Source organism: Scyliorhinus torazame, chromosome 31 (assembly GCF_047496885.1).
Source record: "Scyliorhinus torazame isolate Kashiwa2021f chromosome 31, sScyTor2.1, whole genome shotgun sequence".
NCBI classification, from domain to species: domain Eukaryota; kingdom Metazoa; phylum Chordata; class Chondrichthyes; order Carcharhiniformes; family Scyliorhinidae; genus Scyliorhinus; species Scyliorhinus torazame.
Window position 1 is genome coordinate 15,342,898 of NC_092737.1, and position 9,949 is coordinate 15,352,846.

Below are 9,949 nucleotides of genomic sequence, written 5' to 3' on the forward strand. Positions count from 1 at the left end.
GCTGCAGACCACCCCCCCTCCCCCTCCCCCCCAACCCCACCCCCACCAACCCCCCTTTTCCTTTGAGCAAAACACCACTGGCGCGCCACCCAATAGTTCTTTTTTGGAGAAATCAACAGGGGTGATTGTCACTCTGAGGCCAGCCTGACTGAGTAAGGGCCATGTGCTCCGTGCAACCCTGGGGGTGGGATCTCTCGAAGGCTGGGGAGGGGAGTTTCCCTGGTGAGAATGAGTGTCCCATGGACTAGCTCAAAGCATGGGGCTGACAAAGTTGTTTGTTCACCTTAAGAAGTCACCGGGAGAGCATCTTCGCAAATGTTTGTTGCAAGAAGCAAATATTTGTGTGGGTTATCGGTGGGAGAATCCCTCACCTGGTGAGCCAGAGCTTGGATCTTATTGGCTTCTTATCCTGGGGTTAAACCCTCAAGGTTGGAGACTGGAAAGTTGGAGCAGTATCGGAGGTGGGATCCATGAATCAGGGTTGGAGGGGGGGCGGGGACAGGCACAACATTTAAGCCCGGGCTTCTGTAACTCACTGTCATCCTTTGCACATCTCAGACTGTGTCCTCGCCTAACCTTGGGGCCCGCAGCCTAGCAACGGACAGGCCAGCTCCGCTTGAAGGCCATCAGTGCTCCAGGTGGGATGTGAAGGGGGTTGGTGAAGACATTGTGGTGGGTGTGGAGAGGCGTGCTCGAGAGGGACATCTTCACTGCTGGCTGGCTGCTGTCTAGGAGTGATGAGTGAAAACAAGAATCGAGACACAAAGCACAAAGTTGCCCCAACTTTAACTTTCACTGGGGGAGGGGGGGTGGGGGGGGGGGGGGGGGGGGGGCGTTGTTTGCTTTTTTGAACAAACATCTGTTTAACATTTGTGTTTCCGATTTGACCTGGTGAAAATTCCGCCACAGAACGTATTGGATTCCTAGTCAGTCTAACTCGATGAATCGTACTCTTTGTAGCCACGAATGTCGGATAACCTTCCTTGGATGGGGGCTGGGAGACAGATGAAAATCATCCACCCCTCCCAGGAGTGGTGGAATTGAAGCCATTAGCCTCAAAGCAGACCAGCAGCACGGTTCAATTCCCGTACCGGCCTCCCCGAACAGGCGGCGGAATGCGGCGACTAGGGGCTTTTCACAGTAACTTCATTTGAAGCCTACTTGTGGCAATGAGCGATTTTCATTCATTTTCATTTCATTGCCTCGGGTGCCGCTTACAGCCCCAGTTAGTGCCAGCAAGTCACTTTCTAAAGAAGGACGACCCCCTGACTTACCCAAGAGGGTGTTTTTTCAGGGGTGGGGGCAGAGGGAGGCTGGAGGGGGGGGGGGGGGGTTGGATAGTGTATGAGAATCCTAACACTGACAACAGACTGTCGCGCACAGATAACATGGAAGTGACTTGCTAGTATGCATGGGACTCTATTCCATAAGCTTTGACATTCTCATGTCTGTGTGGCATTGTTAGGAGTTGCCATCTGCTGTGGCAAGCCACCATCTCAGTCCGTGCCCTTCTTCAGAACCGATTGCAGGTCTTGTGGCGCAGTGGGTTAGCCTCTGAGCCAGGAGCTCCCGTTTTGGGTCCCGCCCCAGGACTCGACGGCCGAGGAAGGTGCGTCGATGACACGGCCAAGCGGGTTGAGTGTGTCAACTGGCGAAACCCTTCCAAACGCGCCAATAACTGGCGGTAAGAGAGACACTCGGATGGCCACGCTTGATATGGAGCGGCACCTCCTCAAGCGAAAAGGCCCCCGGCGACAGTCTGGTGAACAGTTCCAGGAATAACCAGCTGTGGAAACAGACCAACATCTGTCTTAATTCACCACTAGGCGGGGGATGAAGATTGGAAATTGTAACTGATTAAAGCACTCTTCAATTGTGTTTTAGGGCAGAAAGAGTTGGCGAGATTTGAAGTCAAATGCACACACACACACACACACACACATTGTCATTGTCACATTAAAAACGGGGACTGTTTTAAAAGATTCAGGGCAGCGTTCGGAGCACTCGGGCTGGTCCTACGCATGCGCATGGTACAAAAATATTCAGAGTTTGCTTCTTCCATCGCCTTCTACTCTCCTTCTAGGCTGGTGGGGGGCGAAAAGACTGTTGGATGGGAGGCATGGCGTGTTTCAAATGCGTCTCCATGCACAGGGCGTAATGTGTCCACACGTCTGCCTGACTCATGCACAAAACCTCGACACACCAGGTACTATGGGCGAAACAAAAAGGTGGGAACAGAAGAAAAGAAACCATTGATTTTTTTTTTCCTTTGCTCTACTGAAAGACCTCTGGATGCTTGAGTAGGATCTTCTCAATGTAGTTCTCCAGCTCCTCCTCATTGTCCTGTGTTTCATCATCGTAGTAGTCTTTGTTCCTGTAGACTGGGGGCGCGGGCTGGTAGTAGTAAGGTCGGTGGCGCTGCTGGTAGATTCTGGGGTGGATGTAATTGGGGTAACCGTTTGGCCTGGGTCGGTACCTCCTTGGGATGTTGAAGGGCATGCTTTCGTAGTCCAAGGCGTTCTCTGCGCCCAGCAGATCCTGAAGGCTCATTTCATCGTTGGCTTGGTGCCGCGCCTTCTCTGACCGGTGGCGGGGCAGATAGCTGTTGTCCGGACGGGAGGCTGAAGACTTGAACCTGTCCCTGGATGCCCCATGCCTGCTTTCTATCCTCTCCGCTGAATCCTTCCTTTTCTTCTCAACGTCGTTGATGATGTCGATCACATCGTCCGCCGGCAGATGGAGTTTGCTGGAGATCTCGATCAGCCTGTCTATCGTCTGCGGGTCGATATCCTCGTCCTCGTCCTCATCTTCATCCGCCCTCTTCTCCTCGGAGGCACTCTCCTCTGAGCCCCTGCCACCCATCCTCTGGTCCTCTCTCACCTTCTCCTCATCCTCCTGCTCCTCTTCGCTGGCCTCCCCCCTCAGCAGGTACTGCAGCAGCAGATCAGATGCTCGGTCTGCTGCCCTCTGCTGCCCCACCTTTCTCCTGTTTCCCTCTCTGGCCTCCAGGTCTTCAGCCCCATACTTCACCCTGCCCCTGGCATTTTCCTGGCTCTCTTCATAGTCAGAGTATTTCTCCTTCCTGCCCACAAGCTCTTCAAAGGCGTCCAGGTCCCTCAAGACGTCATTCTCAGTGGACTCATCATCATTCTTGATGTTATACATGGGTAAGGGGCGCTGGGCTGTGTTGGACCTCTCTCTCTTGGCGGCTGTGCTATATTTCTCCATGTTCTGTAGCATCGCCTCCAGCCTATCGATGCTCTGAGGAGTCAAGGTATCTTCTTCATTTGCCTGCTCCCTCCACTCTGATTCTTCACTCTGTTGGGAGACTGGACTCCTCTGGATCTTGCCCACTCTGGTCCTACTCTTCACATTTTCCGTTAAATCTTTCCCCTCGATTCTGGTTGACCCATAATTGGTGGAGGGGGATGCACCCATGCTGTACCACCTGGGATCCTCCCTGCCACTGGGCTTGTCTTCATCCACCTTTAGAGCCTGTAAGAGAATGGCCGCCAGTGTCTTGGCATCCACGTCCTTGAACAACTCATCATCGTAACTGGGTTCACGCTGGGCACCAGGGCGGGGGCCAGCCGATCTGACCTGGTGGCTCTTGGCCTTCTCCGCCTCATCCTCGGCTGTGTTCCCGCCTTCTGGGGACATCCTCTGGTCTTGGCTGTGCAGCGGGAGCTGGTCACTTTCCTTCGGGTTGGCTGGGTGTGTGCGTTCTCCTTGGCTCTCTTCTGTAAGGGGCACTGCGCCACTCAAGGCCAGGCACGCCAGAGTCACGGCGAACAGCACAAGGATCTGCGAACGTGTTGGCCAAATCATCTTTGCGGAACAGGATAGGACAGTAAAAGCTATGGATACAAAACACACAAAGAACATGAGATAAATTTCCAACACTGATTACTCTCCTGAAGTGAATAATCTACATCCAATGTCATCAATTTACACACATGAGTGACTCCTGTCTCCTCTGGACTGTGATTTTTCAGCCTGTTTGCAGAATAAATGCACATTTTATTGTGTATTGTGTATTTTTCTCATTGAATTGTTCGTGATATTTTCATTTATGTGGTGTGGCTGGGTCAGTTCTGATTTCCCATCCCTCATTCCTTTCATCTGAGTGGCTTGCTAGGACCATTTAAGAGTCGACCACATTGGCACCACAGGGGCGACACCGCCTCACAAAGCCAGGGACCCGGGTTCGATTCCGACCTCAGGTGCCTGTCTGTGCGGAGTCTGCACGTTCTCCCCCGTGTGTGCGTGGGTTTCCTCCGGGTGCTCCGGTTTCCGCCCACAGTCCAAAGATGTGCAGGTTAGGTGGATGGGCCATGCTAAATTGCCGCTTGGGGTGGGGTTACGGGAATAGGGCTGTGGATTGGGCCCAGATGGGGTGGTCTTTCGAAGGGTCAGTGCAGACTCGATGGGCCGAATGGCCTCCTTCAGCACTGCAGAGATTCTATGATTGCTATGGAGGTCTGGAGTCACATGTAGGCCAGACCGGGTAAGGACGGCAGATTTCCTTCCCTTAAAGCGGGTGTTTTTTTAACAACAATTGACAATAAGTTTCATGGTCATCGTTAGACTTTTAATTCCGGATTTTTAAAGTTGAATTTAAATTTCACCATCGGCTGTGATGGGATTTGAACCCAGGGATTAGTCCAGGAATAATACCACTATGCTACCGCCTCTCCCAATTTCATTTGAGCATGGTTACACTGAGGTATCCCATGGCATTGCTGATCCTCGGTGATTTATAATGGCAGCAAGGTTTAGCCCTAATACACCCTAAGCTGTAACGCTACCGTTATTTCTGTTTAAGGAGCCAGGACCCAATGGCTGTTAAGTAAACACAGAGCCCGGTCAATTCGAGTTGATGAATTTGAGTGACAAAAGAAGGTTGGATGCACTGGGGTGGTTTTTCTTTGGAACAGAAGAAGATAGAGGGGACACCTGAACTGGTGTATACAATAATGGGGGATCAAGGCAGAGTGAATAGAGATTGACCCCTGATTGAGCGGTGGATAATCAACGGACATAGATTTGGGGGGAGAGGTCGGAGGTTTGGAAGGGATTTGGAGGGGAGGTTTTTTTCAACCAGAGGGTGATGGGGGAATGGGACTCTACTATGTTTAAAAAGTACTTGGACAGACACTGGAAGTGTCGGAACCTACTAGGCTATGGATCAAGTGCTGGAAGGTGACATTATCTTTTATTTATCCTTCCATGGATGTGGGCGTCTCTGGGCTGGGCCAGCATTTGTTGCCCATCCCTAATTGCCCTCGAACTGAGTGGACTCGCTTGGTCATTTCAGAGTACAATTAAGAGTCAACCACATTGCTGTGGGTCTGGAGTCACATGTGGGCCAAGCCAGGGGAAGGACTTATGGAGGGCGGATTTCCATCCATAAAGGGACGCTCGTGAATCAGATGGGTTTTTACAACAATCGATGATTGTTTCATGGATACCACAGGAAGAGATAAGCAGAGACATAGAGAGAGAGGTGGAGAGATATGTACAGAGACAGGCAGAAATACAGAGACAGAAACAGAGGCACCCGAGAAAGAGAGAGTGGAAGAGAGAGAGACGGAGAGCTTGAGACACAAAAAATAGAGACGGAAAGCAAGTGAGAGGACAACGAGGGCAATAGAGTGGATAGAGTCAGATAGGAACAAGCAGACAATCAGAAGGAGACAGAGTCATTGAAGAGAGCACAGTGGACTGAGATGAGATAATGCCAGGGTCAGAATTGGGGAGTCAGGTAAGCTGACAAGCACCATTCATGTACATTTCCCAGTATTCAATGTCGTTCCCCTCCCCACATCCTCAAACAGCTCTCGCTGGGTTTTGCTCTCTGCCCATCTCTTACGCAGTCCCACTCCCTAGCTCTGACTGTGTGTCTGACTCTCATTGTATGTCTTTGTAGCTTTGTTCCTGTGGCTCTCAGTCTCTCTCCTTAGTTCAGAGTCTTCCTCTTGCAGATTCTGCCTTTTGTTCTTTGTGAATGTGTGTTTGGCTTTGCATGTGTGTGTATTTGTGTATCCCTGTGTATAATGTGTGCCTGTAAGTACATCATTCTATATGTGTGTCAGTACATACATCTCTCTATATGTGTGTCTGCGTATCTCTCCCGATATGTGTGTTTGTATGTACATCATTCTATATGTGTGTCTGTGTGTACATCTCTCCATAAGGTCTGTATGTACATCTCTATATTTGTGTTTGTATGCATTTCTCTCTACATGTGTGCCTGTGTGTATCTCTCCGTATATGTGTCTGTCGCTATAATAATAATAATAATCTTTATTATTGTCACTAGTAGGCTTACATTAACACTGAAATGAAGGTTACTGTGAAAGTCCACTAGTCTCCACGCTCTGGTACACTGAGGGAGAATTCAGAATGCCCAATTCATCTAACAAGCACGTCTTTCGTGACTTGTGGGAGGAAACCGGAGCACCCGGAGGAAACCCACGCAGACACGGGGAGAATGTGCAGACTCCGCACAGACAGTGACCCAAGCCGGGAATCGAACTCCAGTCCCTGGCGCTGTGAAGCAACAGTGCTAACCACTGTTCTACCGTGTCGCCCACTGTTTGTCTGTCTCTCTTTACTTCTTACCCACTGCCTTGTTCTAACTGTACAGCTCCTAATGTTGGCAGACGCTACTCGACGAGACTATTCGAATACCACACCAAGTGAATGGGGGTTATACTGACATGTTTCCCATGTGACCGTCCAAAGAATCATGGAATTTACAGTGCAGAAGAAGGCCATTCGGCCCATCAAATGTGCACCGACTCTTGCAAAGAGCACCCTACTTAAGCCTACACCTCTACCCTGTCTCTGTAACCCAGTAACCCACTTAACCTAAGGGCAATTTAGCGTGGCCAATCCACCTAAACTGCACATCTTTGGACTGTGGGAGGAAACCGGAGCACCCGGAGGAAACCCACGCACACACGGGGGAGAACGTGCAGACTCCGCACAGACAGTGACCCAAGCCGGGACTCGAACCCGGGACCCTGGAGCTGTGAGGCAACTGTGCTAACCACTGTGCTACCGTGCGGTCCAATATGAATGTAAACGCTGAAAATCTGCCTGGTCTGATTTAGAAAACTTTTCGAAAGTGAAGCAGGTTCCCCCAGAGAGGAGGAAGCTCCGACCATTTAATGTGCAGTGCGAAATGCATTCTAGGGGGAGAATTCGAGTTTTCCACACAGCGGATGAGGACCCTGGATGGAAGGTATGAGTAGCTGTTACCATGGTAGCCACCTGATCTGCAGTCCCTGAAGTCTCTGCTCATGTCTGCAGCCTCCTGGTTACCACAGCAACTCTGGGGATATTATTTTTTTCCGATGGGCACTGACAGGAGCTCACTGTTCCAAGGCACTAAATGGTGAGCGAGACGGATCCTTCCTCCCCAGAGGCAAGCTCAGCCTTTGCAATATCCTTATTGTGTACCTATCAACGACTGGACATCTAAACTATGTGGAGAGACGAGGGGGAGGGGTATGACCGTGTGTGTGGTGGGGGGGGGGGGGGGGGGGAGTAGGTGGGTGAGTGGGTGAGTGGGTGGGTGGGTGGGGAGCTATTGTCTGATTCGTGATTCAACCCTGAACACTCCGTCCCTCTAAGGTTCTGTGTCAGTTCCCATTCACTTTTCAATCGTCTATCTATTTACCTATCACTATATCTATCTATTTATCACTGTGTCTCTATATCTCTGCCTCTCCTTATCTCTATCACTATCTATCTATATATTTGTCACTATGTCTCTATATCTCTATGTCTCCTTATCTCTAACTATCTATCTATCACTCTATTTATCACTGTGTCTCTATATCTCTGCCTCTCCTTCTCTCTATCTATTTATCTATCTATCTATCTATCACTATATATATCTATTTATCACTGTGTATCTATATCTCTGCCTCTCCTTATCTCTATCTATTTATCTATCTATCTCTCTACCTATCTATCTATCTCTATATCACTATATCTCTATATCTTCTATCTCTATCACCATTCCTCTATATCTCATTCTTTCCCTGTCTCTATCACTATATCCCTATATCTCTATCCCTATTCCCTATATCTCGTTCTCTCCCTATCTCTATCTATCACTGTATTTCTCTACATCGCCCTATATTTAGCTCTCTATATCTGTTTCTCTCCCTATTTTTTTTCTCTATCCGCCTGCCTATGTGTGTAGTAGGCTTCCAGATACCTCCCCGATCAAAGGAGCAAAACATGAATGTGTGCATGGGCTCGGAATTCAATCGAAAGGCTACCCCGGACTGGGAAACCCCATCCGTGCTGCTGCCAGGGACGATGGCGTCTCGCTGCATGCATGCACTGCAGCCGGAATCTGACCGCCCCACATCCCCTCCCGATCCACGGACACAACCAATTCATTCCCACATGCTGCCAATTAGGCTGTGGAAATGAATGCATACCGAGGTTAAGTATCTTTGATCCCTGGAACTGTAGCCTGCATTGAGAAACAATTGACTTGACAGCAACTGTTACAGACATGAATGCCTTCTTTGTAGAGAGCTCTCCATCTATAAATATAACTATCCAAATACGATAAAATGTGTGCATTATAAAATATGCATTGATAGATAATGAGAATGCATAAAAACATATATTGCCAGGTACATTTGAATGCAATATAAGCATTAATTATGAATACAAAGTATGCATTATATATTTCAAATATAATCCCTTCATTTGCCAATAAGGACACCTCACGATGGATTAAGTCAATTTTCCAACCCCAAAAATAATGTCAGCCTTTTCTGTTTGTTTCATTTTGGGCTGATGTTGAATATATTCTATTCCCACACCAGCCCTGGGTGTGGCGTGGAACTCATTGTAGATGGGGGAGCCCTTAATTCTCATTCTTACTGTAGGTTCCCCCCAAAATACGTCCCCTTAAGGCAGCCCATTGTCTGGGCTGGCTCTTACCTGGGAGCTTCGGGTTGTCTGGGGTGCAACAGGAGGCAGTCTGGATTCAAGAGGCGATGCTGTTGCCCGGCTGGGTCGCCGTCTCTGTGTTTCAGCACCGCGGACAGCGCCCGTGGCTTTTATACCTTGGAGGGAGCAACCAACCATCTCCATTCCCCCACCCCCCCCCACCACTACCCCGCCCACCTCCTCCGCCCTCAAAGCTCCGCCTGCCCGTGACGCTACATTGCATTGACGTCAGCAGTTCATTCATCCCCAGCCTATGGTGTGGAAATCACCCGCAGCCCAGAAATTCATGAATGGGACCTTTTGCTTCATTCACATAGCAGGGAGGAGGGAAGCGCTGAAGGAGATACAAAGCCGCCATTGAGACTAATCCTTGTGCAGATGCAGACACACACACACACGAGGTTGAGAGCAGCATCACCCCCCAGGCAATGAATCATTGGGACAAACATTAAAAGTGTGCAATTAAACATCATAACACACTGCGGCCGGAGAGAGAGAGAGAGGCAGAGACAGAGAGAGACCTCAGTGGTGTAACGTGGGCTCTGGTAAGCTGTTCATCAAGATTAACAGAGGACGTTTCTAGAAGATGTCAGTTCATCATAGCGGGGTTTCGAGATGATTCCACTGGGGGCTAAAATGCAATGCAAAAACACACGGATATGGATTGATTCAGAAATACCGTGTATAATAATTAAATAATATCCTGCTCCTCTACGCATCATCGCATACCAGTACAAGGTTCAGAAAAATCTATATGTGCAAGTAATTATGTAATGTATAAAGGTATCATGGGTGCCTATATATAATATATAAAACAAGCATTATGACTACCCTAAATGGGAACACGAGGTTTCCACCTACATCCATTTGACTGTATACGTGTTGTAGTTATAAATGAGCATTATAAGCAATACGTTTCGTTATAATCCGTGGGAATGGTACAATCCTTCACTTCAGACAGGAC

At 49.1% G+C, this 9,949-nt stretch overlaps 1 protein-coding gene across 1 annotated transcript; it reads right to left on the bottom strand.

Moving 5' to 3' along the window:
• Positions 1 to 1,066: 1,066 nt before the first annotated feature.
• On the bottom strand, positions 1,067 to 9,129 carry vgf (VGF nerve growth factor inducible). Its single transcript, XM_072493386.1, has 2 exons — positions 8,977 to 9,129; positions 1,067 to 3,857 (listed from the first exon to the last, which is right to left on the bottom strand). Exon 2 carries the CDS (start codon positions 3,826 to 3,828, stop codon positions 2,275 to 2,277), a length of 1,554 nt encoding a protein of 517 aa, XP_072349487.1. The 5' UTR covers positions 3,829 to 3,857; positions 8,977 to 9,129; the 3' UTR covers positions 1,067 to 2,274.
• Between the last annotated feature and the right edge of the window lie 820 nt (positions 9,130 to 9,949).